Source organism: Ranitomeya variabilis, chromosome 2, assembly GCF_051348905.1.
Source record: "Ranitomeya variabilis isolate aRanVar5 chromosome 2, aRanVar5.hap1, whole genome shotgun sequence".
NCBI lineage: Eukaryota > Metazoa > Chordata > Amphibia > Anura > Dendrobatidae > Ranitomeya > Ranitomeya variabilis.
Genome location: NC_135233.1, coordinates 606,015,324 through 606,033,254, shown reverse-complemented (window position 1 = coordinate 606,033,254; position 17,931 = coordinate 606,015,324). Strand labels below are relative to the sequence as shown.

Here is a 17,931-nt window from a genome sequence, read left to right as displayed (position 1 = left end):
TACCAAAATAAAGGGTTTTATATTTTCGCCAAAATACCTTTCTTTAGCCAGGGAGGCAGGTCCTCACCCCCTGCTTGTAACGCCACATTGCCGTCACTCAAATGTTCAGGGGTGCCGGGCACCGCCTCCTCAGCGCTGTTTACCCATGAAATCCGGCGCCTGCGCTGTGTATCGCTGTTTGGTGCAGGCGCAGAGAGCTCTGGCCGTCTGACGTCACAGCCAGGCTTGCAGACTGCGCCTGTGCGGCCACCCACCTTGGTAATCCCAGCCCCGCAGTGTGCTATGCATTATGCACAGTGCGGGGCTGGGATTCACAAGCAGGGCGGCCGCACAGGCGCAGTCTGCAAGCCTGGCTGTGACGTCAGACGGCCAGAGCTCTCTGCGCCTGCACCAAACAGCGATACACAGCGCAGGCGCCGGTTTTCATGGGTAAACAGCGCTGAGGGGGCGGTGCCCGGCACCCCTGAACATTTGAGTGATGGCAATGTGGCGTTACAAGCAGGGGGGTGAGGACCTGCCTCCCTGGCTAAAGAAAGGTATTTTGGCGAAAATATAAAACCCTTTATTTTGGTAATACATGCACCTAAAACTAAAAGAGCCACCTTGTTAGAATGCAGCATTACTGCTGCACAAGGTGGCTCTTTTAGTTTATAACGGCTCCAGGGGGTGACAGTGGCCCTTTAATCCCTGTTATTTTTATAATTACCTTGTACATATCTCAATTGTCTCATATTGTAACATCCTTATATGTCTTTTGTAAACACTCCCTTTTCGGAGTAAAATATATAAATTACTAGTTTCCGTTCTCCTGTTCTAAAACGTACCTTAAGCCTTCTGAAGGGAATTACGCTACTGTTTTGGGTTAGCTTCGGACCCGTTTAATCGAAGCTGGTGGCAGCATACCGTTGTACTGGGTAGTTGGGGGGCGTTGATAATTATTGTTCCTGCCTGAGTGGGAGTATTTATATCGCCTCGCTGCAGCGTGCCCAATAGGCAGTACAAAGCAGGCAGCCTTTCTGGCGACTAATCACCCTAGGTGCAGTACCTAATTTGACCTGAGAGTAAGGGGGGCGCCAGAGAGCTGCAAGTTTCAAGTGGAACTGTAAGCGGGATATACATAAATCCCTGCAGTTCGTGGTATATTGAAGAGCAGTGGGATACCTAAAATAAGCCCCTGCAGTAAACTAAGAGGTCAATAGCCTTGTGTTTTTTCATCACATTGTAGCAGTGGAGGGATAACTAAGATAAGCCCCCCTGCACATGTGATAGCCGTCTGTTGGCCTAAAGTCACCCCGATCCGTGACGTAGGGGTGACGGTCACTGTGTGAATCATGACAAATTGGGTGCAGCGGTGTGGAATCGTGACAAATTGGTGGCAGCGGTGTGGATTCATGACAACATCTGACAGATGACACTGTGCTGCACAACAGCAGGGAACGTCAGCTCCGGAGGATGCATTATGTGGGGTTTTTATTGTTTGCAAGACCGATCTATTACTGTCATCTACTCACTGTTCAAGGTTCAGCTTGTTGAAGATTTCCACTGTCGTCTCCAGCACTTTATCTACATAATCCACTCGATCAGGATAGCACTTCATGGCCAAGTTAATAAGAGACACTTGCAAAGACACAACGTCTTCAGAGGGCATGTCCTGGCGAGACTGTGGGCATGGAAAAGAGCGAGGACCGAGATTAGGACATATTATGCACAGGAAAATTGCTTTAACCCCATCTGTTGGCTGCGTATGACTCCAACCCTGCCGCGGCCGAGAACAGAGTGGACTCCGACTCCAGACCCCGCCGAGGCTGGAACCAGAGTAGATTCCAACCCCGCCATGGCCGAGACCAGAGCACGACCCCAACCCCAACACGGCCAGGACCAGAGCAGACAACGACCCCAACCCCACCACGGCCAGAACCAGAGCAGACTCCAACCCCACCATGGCGGCCAGGACCAGAGCAGACTCCAATCCCAACCCCGCCATGGCCAGGACCAGAGCAGATTCCAACCCCGCCGCGGCCGGAACCAGAGCAGACTCCAACCCCGCCGCGGCCAGGACCAGAGCAGACTCCAACCCCGCCGCGGCCAGAACCAGAGCAGATTCCAACCCCGCCGCGACCGGAACCAGAGCAGACTCCAAGCCCGCCGCGGTCGGAACCAGAGCAGACTCCAATCCCGCCATGGCCGGGACCAAAGCAGACTCCAACCCCAACCCAGCCACGGCAGGGACCAGAGCAGACTCCAACCGCAACACAGCCGGAACCAGAGCAGACTCCAACCCCAATCCCACCACGGCCGGGACCAAAGCAGACTCCAACCCCAACCCTGCCACGGCCGGGACCAAAGCAGACTCCAACCCCAACCCCGCTGCAGCCGGAACTAGAGCCAGGTCTAACTCTGGATGCAGAATGCTCCTGATGCCCTGGCCCTTGCTGACAGCAGCACCTAAGTGGTTTAACACAGGGAGCAGGCATCTGATCAAAAGGTGGTCACAGTATACAGAGGGAGCAGGCTGTCTGTAAGACCCTACTGAAGGAAGCACCTAATAGGCAAACTGTCAGTTCTACGTCAACATGGCGTCTTTGAGAACCAAACATCTGTCAAGTGGGGACACCAACAGTCCAATAATGACCTTCAATGTAAGACGGCTTCATTAAAGGGAATCGATCACCCTCGGGAAGTATATGACCTATTAATATGGGCATACAGGTAATAGAAATCTTACACCAGTCCTGCTTGTATGACTCATATCAATGGTCTTGTTATTGAGAAATCTTAATATTCTTAGGATTTCATCCATGTTCCGGGGCGTGCAGTACCTGGAAGAAATCCCTGTCTTCATTGTAATACTACCCCCCTCCCATCAGCGTCAGTTACTGCCCCAAAATCCCACGCCTGCGCCCTGCTCTCCCTCAGGAATACAAATCTCACTCCCCCTTCTATGGGTGCATGATCTTCTGCGCAGGCGACTTCCGCACCAGTGACCTCCAGTGTGAGTGCAGATAAGGTGCTCTCCCCATTTCCTCCCTGCATAGTCATCACCATGTACACATGGTTCCTAACGATGACTGAGCAGGGAGGAAGCGGGGAGAGCATCTTACTGGCACACACACCGGAGGTCAAAGTGACTCACCGATGCTTGCGCAGAAGATCCCCCGAAAGCAGAGCCCACAGAATAGAGGATGAGGTATGTATTTCTGAGTGCAGGGCGCAGGAATCCGGGGATGTAACTGAAGCTGATGGGAAGGGGTTACCATATATACTTGAGTATAAGCCGAGACCCCTAATTTTGCCACAAAAAAAATGGGAAAACTTAATGACTCGAGTATAAGCTTAGGGTGGAAAATGCAGCAGCTACCGGTAAATATCAAAAATAAAAATAGATACCAATAAAAGTAAAATTAATTGAGACATCAGTAGGTTAAGTGTTTTTGAATATCCATATTGAATCAGGAGCCCCATACAGTTCATGATGGGCTCCATAAGATGCTCCATAGAGATATTTGCTCCATATAATGCTCCACAAATGCTATTTATGGCCCCATAAGATGCTCCATAGAGATATTTGCCCCATATAATGCTGCACAAATGCTGATTATGGCCCCATAAGATGCTCCATACAGACATTTGCCCCATATGCTGTTGCTGCGATTTAAAAAAAAAAAAAAAAAAAAAAAAATCACATACTCACCTCTCGTTGCTCAGGCCCCCGACACTTGCTATATTCACCTGTCCGCGTTCCACCGTCGGCTCCGCTCCGTCTTCCTCTGCACTGACTGTTCAGGCAGAGGGCGGCGCGCACACTAATCGCGTCATTGCGCCCTCTGACAGGAGCGCCACTGCAGAGGACGAGGAAGACAGAGCGGCGCAGACGGTGGAACGGGGGACAGGTGAATATCGCGCACTGTTCCCCCCGTCATACTCACCTGCTCCTGGTGCGGTCCCTGCACGTCCCTGGTTCTCCAGGCGCCGGCAGCTTCTTCCTGTATTGAGCGGTCACATGGTACCGCTCATTACAGTAATGAATATGCAGCTCCACCCCTATGGGAGTGGAGTCGGTTCCATATTCATTACTGTAATGAGCGGTACCATGTGACCGCTCACTACACGAAGAAGCTGCCGGCGTTCGGAAAACCAGGGACACCGCGCCAGGAGCAGGTGAGTATGATTAGACAGCTGCCGCTCCCCCTCCCCTGCCGACCCCTGGGTATGACTCGAGTATAAACCGAGAGGGGCAATTTCAGCCTAAAAAAATGGGCTGAAATTCTCGGCTTAAACTCGAGTATATACGGTAAGTATTACAATGAGGACAGGAGGCATGGATTTCTTCCAGGAACTGCACGCCCCAGAGCCTGGAAGACGGAGGATGGGTGCAGCCATTACTGCGGACCCTTCACTCTCAGGGTGGACCCCTGCCGATCACAAAGCAATGGCACAGCCTAGCAATATGCAATCACTTTATACTAGTCCGGCCCTTTGTGTCCTCACCTGTATAACTGTGGCCACCTGCTGGGAGAAAATGTCAAACAGCTTGATGTCCGCAGGGATCCCAGGTCCGTCTTCTCGATGTGCAAACAGGGCTAACCTGCAAAAAGAAGTGGAGACGCGGCAGACTGAGGTCACATCAGAAAACACATTACAGGGTTTTACGCAAATAAAGCTTAAATCACTACCTAGTCAGTAGGCCTCCATATTACAGATAGGCTTTAGATTTCAATTACGCGCCATTTTAAATATCTCTGGTTGTTGTCAGTAAAGAAAGAAAACCAGGCAAACCTCCAATACACATTATATGAAAGGCCGACTGTGTAACGAGAATAGGGGACCCTTTACTGTCCCCCATAGATGATGTCGGAGGAAGAAAGGGGCAGTGAGTTGGAAGTTGGAGAGGCAGGATGGCTGGGAAAGGGCAGGTTCGAAGGAGCGGCAGAAGGAAGGGCAGGGAGGCCAAAGGCAGGGCAGGGAGGACAAAGGAAGGGCAGGGAGGACAAAGGAAGGGCAGGGAGGCCAAAGGAAGGGCAGGGAGGCCAAAGGAAGGGCAGGGAGGCCAAAGGAAGGGCAGGGAGGCCAAAGGCAGGGCAGGGAGGCCAAAGGCAGGGCAGGGAGGCAGAAGCAGGGAGGCTGAGAGAGAGAGGAAGGGAGTCTGTGCTGTGGATGTGCTTAGCTTACAGAGGATTGTGTGAAGAGATGGAACACAATATACAGATCAGTCACACACCTTTCTGCCATCTCTCCCCCCCCCTGCCCCTCCGTCGGTGTACCACCAATGCCGGTGAGTTGGCAGACACTTACCTGTCGATTAAAGCGATGATGATGTTTTTCACGTTCACATTTTGGTGGAGCTCTGCACACGAGCGCAAGAAAGGGTTCAGTGTCTGGAGATGAAATTCATCAGGGAAGACCTAAAACGCCAATGAACAGCGAATTACAGAAATATCGGGGTTCGGTTTCGTAGCTACTTGTAGTATAAAAATAAATAAGGAAAAATGCCTGCGAGGGGTAGTCCAGGATTTAAGGGGAGTCAGGATGTCCCCCGACACCTCATTTTAGGCTACGTACACGGTGTTATTAGGGACTTATCACTATGACTCTCACTATGGGTTTCTGTATTTAGTTGTGCAGAAAAATGGTTTTATATCATTTGCTGCCTGAACTAACTAGACTTAGCGTCCATTTGCTCCTCCGATACTGTGCCTCAGCTTGGATCATGGGAGAGCGTGCAGATCAAGTCAGCGGCGCTGCCACGGTCCAAACTGTCAATCACTATGGAGCAGGCAGGAAGCCGGGAGGAAGGGGAGCGGTGCGCTCCTGAAGGAAGACGCCTAGGACAGACACCCAGCAAAAGAAAGAAATGAATGGAGGCTCACCTGTATGATACACTCCATGAGGTATTCCTGGGCCAGTGCATCCCTGCAGTTAACTACCTGCTCCAGTATTCCGGGCAACACGATCTACAGGAGAAATAAGGCGCCATAAACCACGACTTCCCCGAAGTGCCAGTCTGCAGACGTAAAGCCCGCACAGCTCACCTGCTTGTACCGCTCCACGTTGACTCCCTCCAGCTGACTGAGTCGGACTAAGTTGGTCCCGACCAGAATCCGAAGTTCCTGCCTCTCGCGTTCCCTCTTCTCTTTGTCCCGGCTGTGGCCCTGGTGCTGCATGCGCACCCACAGCTTGTTCATTTCTGCAAAATTCAGCAGCACGAAGTCCATGGAGTCACTGATGTCTCCTGTAATTTCCTCACTGCAAAATAAAAAGACATAAAATTCAGAAAAAAATCTGGATTATCAATCCTGTAAACGACAGCGGCCAATAAGCAGGATGGACGCGACCCAAATGTACAATCGTTACCCCCAGCCGCTAACCCATGCCCCTTCTGTCATTCACAAGGGGTCCAGGAAATAGGATGAATAACAAGAGGGGCAGACGGACTCGATAAAGTCTCTAACGAAGGAGAAGAGCGGCGCTTGCTCAAGCGCATATGTCTCTTTGCTTTAGCTATTGGTGGGAACCTCGGACCCCCAGTGATCAAAACTTTTGACAACTTTCTGTGAAGTAACAAAACTTTTCCAAAAGTGCAGAATGTCCTTACTGGGTCTGCTCTCCTTCGTCCGGCAGGATGTTCCTTGTGCACTGCAGGAGGTAATTGCGCAGGAAGAGCCCCCGCAGCGGATGCTGGACCCCGCGGCACATCTCCACCATGTCCTTTAGGATGTCCTTCCTGGACTGGCAGAAGGACTTCACGTAGACAACACCAACGGTGATCAGCAGATACCTGCAAGAGAAAGCACGGCAGAGGATGAGTACCCCAGACTACGCAGAGTCATCACTACACCGGTGACATATCCGACAAAGGTCTCAGAGTTGTGACACCCACTAATCATTATGGGGGCTGACAACGCCCTACTATCCCACTGATCATAACAGGGCATTATCCCTTCGACTCCACCGCAACCAATTTTTGGGGTTTTACGTTTCCATTTCTCCAAGAAACATAACTTTTTAAGCTACTGAAAAATGAGGAAAAAAAAATATCACTAATGAAAAAACAAAAACAAACAAACAAAAAAAAACTCATTTGTGTCTAGGTTTAGTTAACAGCGCTCACCGAATGGTAAAAATGAAACACGACTCTCCAGGTGAGTCCGATTATAATGATAAACATGTATAGATTATTTGGTGGCATATGTAATGATGAAAAAAATAAAGATTCCGAAATTTGTAACAAAAATAAATAAAATACAGATACACATACATATATACACACACATATATTTTTTATTTATTTATATTATTATTATCTATTTATTTATTTTTAAATAAAAAAGTTGGGCTTATGTTGCTATTTTTTGGAGATCAGCAACGTCTGTTTTTCCATTGATTGAGCTGAATGAGGGCTTGATTTTCGTACGCCTTTTATGGATACCAAATTGCGGTTCATATGAAATTTTTATTCCTTTTTATTGCAATTCGATTTCTCTTTTCGTCGTTTACTATATAGTTTTATACATTTTATATCTTGATAGATCGGGCTTTCAGTTAACATAAGTGTAAAAAAATATGATTTATTTCATTTATTTATTTTTTTTACTGGGGCAAAACAAATTTGTCATTTATTTTTCTACACATTTTAAAGCATTTTTTAGTCCCCTTAGGGGACTTGAACCTGCTAAAATCTAAATTTTATATAACGCAAATAGAGGGATTTTTGTGTACTCACCGTAAAATCCTTTTCTCAGAGCGAATCATTGTGGGACACAGACCGTGGGTGTTATGCTGCTTGCCACTAGGAGGACACTAAGTGATACAAAGAAAGTTAGCTTCTCCCCTGCAGTATACACCCTCCTGCTGGCTCTCAGCTAACCAGTTCGGTGTAAAAGCAGTAGGAGATCAGTAACAACATATTAGCTTACAGCATGTCATATTATATATGAGAGTATAGCATATCGGATTATAAAAACAAGCATAAGCCAATACCAGGGTGGGAGCTGTGTCCCCCAATGATTGGCTCGGAGAAAAGGATTTTACGGTGAGTACACAAAAATCCCTCTTTCTCCTTCGCCTCATTGGGGGACACAGACCGTGGGACGTACCAAAGCAGTCCCTGGGTGGGGACAACATCAGATCAGGCCCTGTGTCACCGCTACTTACAAGTGAGCCACCGCGGCCTGCAGAGTCCGCCTGCCCAGACTCACATCTGTGGAAGTCTGGGAATTATAATGCTTGAAGAATGCATGCGGACTGGATGAATCCGCAAGCCTACAGGCGTGTCTTGTCGACGCCTGGTGCCTAGAACCCACGATAGACAGGGAGATAGGCTGACATCTAACACGGAAGGACTCCTGGATGGTGAAAGGAATACACCAGGCTAAATGGCCGATGAAGACGGCTAAACCCTTCCTGTAAACGTCAGGAAGCCTTCCTCTTACCGTCAGGAAGCCCAAGATACAGTGTCCAACCTTCGGAAGGACGCTGTCCTCGAGACGTACCTACTCAGAGCACTCGCTTTGTCCGGAATATGGGGAACTCATTCCATTTTGTGGACTGGTGCCGAAAGAGATGAGGGAAGAACTATGCCTTCATAACAGTGGTAATACAATACCACCTTGGTAACAAAGGACGGGGAAGGCCTGAGGACAACCTTGCCTTGAAGGAAATAAGGGAAAAAAGTCTGGAAGGACCCGTTAGCACCGAAGACTCGTCAGGATGAGGATATCGCCGAGAAAAAAGGGGCGACCTTCCCTAATAGAATAGATCCCAATGATCTAACGGTATGCGATAGGGAAGGACTACATGTGAAAACTTCCTGCGAGGTGGTCCCTACTTGCAGTTTTGTTGCAGAAAGGCAGAAAGCTACCAGCTCCGCAAGCAAATAAACGGACGTGGTCAGTGCGGATTTCCGAGGATCACTGGGGCCCTTTCTGCTTCTGAAAAGCTTTCGGAAGTAGTGAACGGGGAGTTGTGGAAACTGGTACCACGGAAGAACCAGAGCATGCAGTGCGATGGCTCTTGGATCTCGAGGCCGAACGACAAACTCGAGTACACAGGCGATCAGTCAGGATGCCATCCGAACTACAACTGGAGAGCTCCAGTGAAGGCAGGTCTGATGGAAGACTTCCGGGTGAAGTTCCCACTCACTTGAGGCGAAACCCTGATGGCTGAATATGTTCGCAGCCCAGAGTTATACTCCTGGGATATGTACTGCCGAGATCACCGAGTGATAGATCTCGGCCCATGTGAGAATGTGAGGTACCTCGGCCATGGTGCCTGAATGTGGGTACCTGCTAGATGATTGACGTATGGCACAGCCGTGGCATTGTCCAATTGAATTCAGATGGGTTGACCCGCCATAAGGCAGTGGACCTACTGTAGGACTACCTTTCGGATCTCCAGAGCAATGATCGGGAGAAGAGGACTGGCACTGGAAGTTACTAGTAACCACTGAACCGGGAGAAAGGCCCTGGATGAAGAAGGAGCTCAGAGACTATCGTCTGAAAGTCTGCTTGACTTGCTGAAAACTAACGGAATAAAGGAAACTGCTTCCATTGTCGTCTCCATTTTTTTTCCTCAGAACCCTCCCAGCAAATCGAATGAAATGAGGGGATGAGTGAGCAAGTGCGCGAGCTCCCTGTTGAAGGACCATGACCTTGTCTGGAGGGAGATTTACCACCCTTCTGAAAGAGTACCGGATCATCCTCAAAAAGGATATCTGCTGGGATGGAAATGAGAAGTTGTCCAAGTCTAGTCACCAGCCCAGGTGAGAGGGTATCGCAAGTGATATAGACGACTTAGCGTAGTCCTGCAAGGGCAGGTGAACAGTCGGCCAAACAGGGCAGGACAACCACGCCTCTAGGTGCAAGAGGAACATGACAGTCGCCATGACCCTTGCGAACACTCTGGGTGCAGTAGCAAGGCCGAAGGACAAGGTCGTGACTTAAATACTGTTCACGAATGGAAAAGTGAAGGAATTTTTGAAGAGGGTAAGCATCCCGAATGTCGATGGATGCCAGAAACTGCACCTTTTTCTGTTGAAGTAATGGCTGAGCAGAGGAACTCCATTCGAAGAAGAAGAACCTTGTGAAAGGTTGTTAGAAGTTTGATGTCCGGGATAGGTCCTACTTCTCGTTCCCCTTTTAGGAACCAAGATCCCTTAGATCTAGACTGTCCCGGACAACCGTTTCACTGTTGGTTGGGGCTGTAGGAACGTACGATCCTTCGTTAGTCTCCCGCTCAAAAGATTTGATTGACCAGCTGCACTGTCTTCAGGAAAGGGTTACTGGTGTGAATCAAAGTAGTTAAGGTCTCCAGGCAGGAGACCGTTGCTCTAGCAATCCATGCGGCGGCTAGGGAGGGTAGAGGGCTGGACCCGTAGCCGCAAAACGGAACATACCAGATTTGCTATTTGACAGATCGTGGCATTTTTAATTGATGACACATCGGGCAGGGATACTGGTAGGTAAACCACAGGAGATTGTACCCGGTTAATCTGCCAAGTGGCAGAATGCGCGGCTGCTTCCAGCAGGTCATTGCAGAGTTAAAAATTAGGAACCCTCGATCCACCATCCTCTTACCAGGGAAGTGGAGAGGGAACATCCGCCTTCTTGCATCTTCTGTTAAATAGTGGTGATGCAGAGGGGGGTGCTCAGACGCCCGAAAAAGGTGCCTCTGTACATCCACAGAGTTCAGGTCTCCGGGTGGACAGGACAGGTTGTCTGGCGTTAGGCCTGGATGCAGAAGAGGATACCTGGAGGCGACACTCCGTGTGCCCGTCTGTTGATGGTGTGGGGAGATCGGCGCCCTTTAAAGGGCCTGTCGCCCTTAAAAATCAGACCAGGCATGGCGTCCCACGTAGAGGCTTCTGTCCAGTGAATCGCATATCCGGACTGGATGACAAATGCTCTACGAGGGAGTTTAGTCTCCTTATGAGGGACACTGTGTAGTCTAGAGCAGGACCGGAGTCCGCATCAATGTACACAGATTGGATGATGATATAAATAGGCGAGTCATCCTTTACTGAAACTCTGGCAAGTCCAGGTCCAAGGCAATATCCGATCCGTGTTCAGAGTCTTGTTGTCAGCAAATCCTTGGAGAGAGATCATGAAATGAGAACTTCCGTTTTGTAGATGCCTGTACGTTTCTAGAATACTCGCGGCCCCTGCTAGCCGACGGATCCCATGTAGGAGAGGGACCATGTATATCGGTCCAGCGAGCACTCCGAGCCACGGAGGGATTCAATTTCTTGGTCAGAAAAGCCATGGTTGCGGCAGTGACGAAGTCCACTGAGGGAACTAGTTACACTGGGATCAGCGGCAGAGGGCTCCTCATTTATGACCAGCTTCGGATTGGTCATGTGCCTTTAAGACCAGGGAATACTGGTCGCGTGCCTTTAAGACCAGGGAATACTGGTCATGTGCCTTTAAGACCAGGGAATACTGGTCATGTGACTTTAAGACCAGTAATACTGGTCATGTGGGTTTAGGTAACATCTCGCAGCGAGCGAGAAGCGCCAATACAGGGGGCGGAACCACAGGCACGACGTGGGCGGAGCCTCGAGACTTCCATGAATAGGCCCAAGCCAGGGCCTAAATTTCTGCAGCCGGCGCCAGCGTAGAAGTGAGGGGCGTTGCTCGAGAAAATTGAGCGCTTCCGTGCCAGGCGAAAAGCGCCAGGGAAAAAGGCAGAGCTGCCTTAGGGTGCCACAGTGCGCTTCCGGGGTGTGGCCTACACATCGGCCGAAGCCGGGGGCTAAATTTTGTAGCCGGCTGGAGCGTTACCTCAGGGAGGTGGGCCACAGGGAAGCCTGAGACTGCCTGTGAATATCCCGCTGCAGAAGCCCATTGCTGGCAGGATCCACTCACCAACGGTGCGCGTCCCGGCATGGAGCCGCCACGGATGTCGGGTATTGCAGCGTGGATGGTGCAGGGATAGAGGGATAAACCTCAATCCATCATCCCTTTTGTTAGGGAGGTGGAGAGGAACCGTCCGCCTCCTTGTGCCATCCGCTTTCACAGTGGTGGGACAGTGGGGGCTGCTCGGACGCCATAGAGAGGGGCCTCTGTACATCCACGGAGTTCAGCCCCGGGCGGACAGGGCCAGTTGTCCGGCATTAGGCCTGGCTCCAGGAGAGGATACATGGAGGCGACACTCCATGTGGTCGCCTGCTGCTGGTGTGGGGAGATCGGGACCGTATAGGAACCGTTGCCCTAGTGTAGATTAGGCGTGCCCCAGTCGTCGCAGGAAAGGTACGGGGACGTATACTCGCCGTGCTTGCCTGTTGATGGTTCGGGGGAGAGCGGACCCTAGAAAGGAATCCGTCGCCCCCTTCACTCCGTTAATTAAAAAATAAAAAATTACAGAAAATAAAAATAAAAAATGTTGGGGTCTGAAAACAGACCCAAGTGCCTCCTACAGACACTAAGCAAGAACTGGTTAGCTGAGAGCCAGCAAGAGGTGTATACTGCAGGGAAGGAGCTAACTTTCTTTGTATCACTTAGTGTCCTCCTAGTGGAAAGCAGCATAACACCCACGGTCTGTGTCCCCCAATGAGGCGAAGGAGAAACACAGTATTGAAATGTTTCAGGAAAAAAGCGGTCTGACAAAGTTCAGCCAGAGACCCCTCAACACCCAGACCCTCAAGTCATTTTACATTAAGGGGTTAAGGGAAGTAAGTAGTGATGGCAGTGGTACTCACAGCCTGGGGATGATGTTCCCGGCATACTGGACAAGCTCGTATAAATCGGCCACTTTCCTTCCTTTGGCAAACTCGTCTGTCAGATACACCTCCAGGTAATGGAGCTCATCGGAGATGGCCATGTCTGCGGTGGGTCACGTTAAAGTCACACTCCATTTACAGCATAACCCATGTAGTCATAAGTGTTTCGTATACACATATTTATGGGGTCCTTCCTTAGCTGGGACATCACATACAACCCCCAGATCAGCAAAGTGGAGTCAACAGCAGACGACACATAATGGCGACTTCACTCATCTCTGCAACTTCATTCTAACAATCGTCAGGAACCAACAACGTAAGCCGAGAACTAAGTATCACCACCAACATCACAGACACCCCCAATAGGAAGAGCGCTCACTGCTTCCATAATACAGCACAAGCAGGAAACTATGTACCTACACAAACGTATCAACTCTGGGGATATACTGAAAGGATACAGAGCTCATAGTAACTCTTCGGTGACAACATGGAAGTGCGGAGTTCTCCCAACATGTTCGATGCGTGCTTCAGAGCGTCCATCAGCTTGTTCTTGTCCTGAGAAAACAATTATATTATTGTACATAGGGGCAGTATTATAGTAGTTATATTCTTGTACATAGGAGGCAGTATTATAGTAGTTATATTCTTGTACATAGGAGGCAGTATTATAGTAGTTATATTCTTGTACATAGGAGCAGTATTATAGTAGTTATATTCTTGTACATAGGAGGCAGTATTATAGTAGTTATATTCTTGTACATAGGAGGCAGTATTATAGTAGTTATATTCTTATACATAGGAGGCAGTATTATAGTAGTTATATTCTTATACATAGGAGGCAGTATTATAGTAGTTATATTCTTGTACATAGGAGCAGTATTATAGTGGTTATATTATTGTACATAGGAGCAGTATTATAGTAGTTATATTCTTGTACATAGGGAGCAGTATTATAGTAGTTATATTCTTGTACATAGGGGGCAGTATTATAGTAGTTATATTCCTGTACATAGGAGCAGTATTATAGTAGTTATAGTCTTGTACATAGGGGCAGTATTATAGTAGTTATATTCTTGTACATAGGGAGCAGTATTATAGTAGTTATATTCTTGTACATAGGGGCAGTATTATAGTAGTTATATTCTTGCACATAGGGGGCAGTATTATAGTAGTTATATTATTGTACATAGGAGCAGTATTATAGTAGCTATATTCTTGTACATAGGAGCAGTATTATAGTAGTTATATTCTTGTACATAGGGGGCAGTATTATAGTAGTTATATTCTTGTACATAGGAGAAGTATTATAGTAGTTATATTCTTGTACATGGGAGCAGTATTATAGTAGTTATATTCTTGTACATGGGAGCAGTATTATAGTAGTTATATTCTTGTACATAGGGGCAGTATTATAGTAGTTAAATTCTTGTGGATACAACACTGAAATAATCAAGAAGTATTGGCGAGCAGGATGTGACAGGTCGGGCTGATCGTTCGCTGCATCTCGTTGCTGGTTAAATTCCTCCTGCCAGCCCACACTCTCGCACAGTGATTTACATTGATTAGGAGAGCAATTTTCGGCGCTGTCCCATGGGAAATTAGGCAGATGAGGATTGATAAGAAATGCCTGAATTTCAGCATGTTTTCTGATTTCATTCATTGCACTCTATTAAAACAAACAGGCACGGCATTGTTTTACTTCACGTTGCAAAAGGTCCAGTGAATTTGCCAAGGAAGGTGCACTTTCCTACAATCCCGAAAATATAATTAAAAACGCTATGTGCCCCCACAAGAGTCCAATCATTCATATGCAAAGCAGTTTTATTACAGCACAATAATAACTCTGGAGAAAGCTGGCCATTAATTATAATTAATGTAACAATGCATCAGATTAATAGAGGAATGGAAGCGAGGGCAACGAGAAGGGAACAGCGTCTACAAAGACCGTTTCACACTAGCCAAGAATGATTGTGCAGCAGTTTACTAATCCCCCATAGAAGTGAATGGAGGGAGCCGAGTGTTCTGCACTTCTGATAGTGTACGGCAGCGCATCATCACTGCTGACAATTACATGCAAATATAAAGACAACGGCCTGTGGATTTACAGTAAAGAGACAAACACGGCGTCTGAGGACCAAGCGTTACAGAAAGCCAGCGGGAGTAATGTCAGCACCGCCAACATACACTGACAGCTCAGCGGGGTCACATCAGAACCGTAACACTAGAAAAACACCAGAGACAGGATGGAAGTTACAGGGAGCGCAGCTCTGGAGTATAATACAGGATGGAACTCAGGATCAGTAATGTATGTACACAGTGACTGCACCAGCAGAATAGTGAGTGCAGCTCTGGAGTATAATACAGGATGTAACTCAGGATCAGTAATGTAATGTATGTACAGTGACTGCACCAGCAGAATAGTGAGTGCAGCTCTGGGGTATAATACAGGATGGAACTCAGGATCAGTAATGTATGTGCACAGTGACTGCACCAGCAGAATAGTGAGTGCAGCTCTGGAGTATAATACAGGATGTAACTCAGGATCAGTAATGTAATGTATGTACAGTGACTGCACCAGCAGAATAGTGAGTGCAGCTCTGGGGTATAATACAGGATGGAACTCAGGATCAGTAATATAATGTATGTACACAGTGACTGCACCAGCAGAATAGTGAGTGCAGCTCTGGAGTATAAAACAGGATGGAACTCAGGATCAGTAATGTAATGTATGTACAGTGACTGCACCAGCAGAATAGTGAGTGCAGCTCTGGGGTATAATACAGGATGTAACTCAGGATCAGTAATGTAATGTATGTACACAGTGACTGCACCAGCAGAATAGTGAGTGCAGCTCTGGAGTATAAAACAGGATGGAACTCAGGATCAGTAATGTAATGTATGTACACAGTGACTGCACCAGCAGAATAGTGAGTGCAGCTCTGGAGTATAATACAGGATGGAACTCAGGATCAGTAATGTAATGTATGTACAGTGACTGCACCAGCAGAATAGTGAGTGCAGCTCTGGGGTATAATACAGGATGGAACTCAGGATCAGTAATGTAATGTATGGACACAGTGACTGCACCAGCAGAATAGTGAGTGCAGCTCTGGGGTATAATACAGGATGGAACTCAGGATCAGTAATGTAATGTAATGTAACAACTCTCTGAATCTGTTGGCCCTCACTGAAACCTGGATCCAGGACTCTGACACTGTCTCCCCTGCTGCCATTTCCCATGGTGGCTTACAATTCTCCCATTCCCCAAGACCCACTAACAGACCTGGTGGTGGAGTCGGCATACTCTTGTCCCCCCAATGCACGTTCCAGGTTATACCCCCAGTTCCTTCACTTTCATTCCCTTCTTTTGAGGTCCACACCATCAGGCTCTTCCGTCCCCTCTCCCTCAGAGTAGCGGTCATATACCGGCCCCCAGGCTCACCCACCCACTTCCTGGACCACTTCTCAGCCTGGCTGCCGCACTTCATGTCCTCAGAACTACCAACCCTTATACTGGGAGACTTCAACATTCCCATCAACAGCCCCACTTCCACATCTGCATCCCAGCTTCTATCACTAACCACTTCCCTAGGCCTCTCGCAGCTCTCAACCTCTGAAACACACAAAGACGGTAACACCCTGGACCTGGTCTTTGTCCTGCTCTGTTCAATCTCCCACCTAGATAACTCACCACTTCCCCTCTCTGACCACAACATTCTCTCCTCCACACTCACAATTCCTCGCCCACCCCAGCACTCTCCTACCTACCTCACATTCAGAAATCTACAAGCCATTAACCCTCATACACTTTCAGATTCCTTACATTCATCACTGTCCCCAATCTCCTCTTTTTCCTGTCCTGATCTGGCTGTACATCACTACAATGACGCTCTTAGAAGCACCCTAGACCAAGTAGCTCCCCTCACCATCAGAACCTCCAAACACAGAGTGAAACAGCCCTGGCTCACATCGCAAACCCGATTTCTCCAGCGATGCTCTAGGTGTGCTGAACGCTTATGGAGGAAAACTCACACACCAGAAGACTTCATACACTTCAAATTTATGTTAAAGGGAACCTGTCACCACGTTTTTGGAAGATGGGATAAAAATAGCGTTAAATAGGGGCAGAGGTGGGCGTTACATTAGTGTGTGTGTTATGCGTTTATTACCCACCTAAGTTGCCGAAATAACTTTGCAAAGTCTCCGTTTTCGCCTGTCAATCAGGCTGGTCAGGTCGCATGGGCGTTGTCTTCCCCCAGATTTGGCGTAGTTTTCCGTTGGTGGCGTAGTGGTGTGCGCATGCCCAAAGTCCGGAATCCTCTTCCAGGGGATTTAAAATAGCGCGGTGTTCGTTATTGCATTGGTGATCGGTGGGCGCGGCCATCTTCCTTTGGCCGCGCGTGCGCAGAAGCGGCGCTCTGCTGGCCGCGGCTTCAGGAAAATGGCCGCCGCGATATCCATCTGCGCACGCGCGGCATCCCGCGGCCATTTTCCTGAAGCCGCGGCCAGCAGAGCGCCGCTTCTGCGCACGCGCGGCCAAAGGAAGATGGCCGCGCCCACCGATCACCAATGCAATAACGAACACCGCGCTATTTTAAATCCCCTGGAAGAGGATTCCGGACTTTGGGCATGCGCACACCACTACGCCACCAACGGAAAACTACGCCAAATCTGGGTGAAGACACCACGCCCATGTGACCTGACCAGCCTGATTGACAGGCGAAAACGGAGACTTTGCAAAGTTATTTCGGCAACTTAGGTGGGTAATAAACGCATAACACACACACTAATGTAATGCCCACCTCTGCCCCTATTTAACGCTATTTTTATCCCATCTTCCAAAAACGTGGTGACAGGTTCCCTTTAAGGACCTATAACTCTGCCCTTCACCTTGCCAAACAGTCCTACTACACCACCCTCATCTCCTCACTATCCAACAACCCCAAGAAACTTTTTAACACCTTTCACTCCCTCCTCAGGCCAAAAGCACAAGCCCCTATCACAGACATTTGTGCTGATGACCTGGCCTCCCACTTTATAGAGAAAATAGACAATATCCGTCAGGAAATCCGCTCCCAGACACCAAGTGCAATGACTCCCATCCCTCCCTGCATCTCCCCTGGCTCACTCTCCACATTCGATCCCATCACAGAAGAAGAAGTCTCCAAGCTCCTCTCCTCTTCTCGTCTGACTACATGCACCACCGACCCCATTCCCTC

The 17,931-nt window shown here is 48.6% G+C and overlaps 1 protein-coding gene across 1 annotated transcript in view; it reads right to left on the bottom strand.

Annotated features, from left to right (window-relative positions):
- Positions 1-17,931, bottom strand: part of VPS35 (VPS35 retromer complex component) — a 53,039-nt gene that overhangs the window by 17,903 nt on the left and 17,205 nt on the right. Inside the window, exons 3-10 of the mRNA XM_077288689.1 lie at positions 13,171-13,267; positions 12,692-12,815; positions 6,593-6,775; positions 6,030-6,243; positions 5,868-5,951; positions 5,293-5,402; positions 4,489-4,585; positions 1,512-1,660 (exon numbers count right to left, since the gene is read on the bottom strand). Coding sequence (XP_077144804.1) covers positions 1,512-1,660; positions 4,489-4,585; positions 5,293-5,402; positions 5,868-5,951; positions 6,030-6,243; positions 6,593-6,775; positions 12,692-12,815; positions 13,171-13,267 — 1,058 coding nt within the window. The remainder of the gene's footprint in view (positions 1-1,511; positions 1,661-4,488; positions 4,586-5,292; positions 5,403-5,867; positions 5,952-6,029; positions 6,244-6,592; positions 6,776-12,691; positions 12,816-13,170; positions 13,268-17,931) is intronic.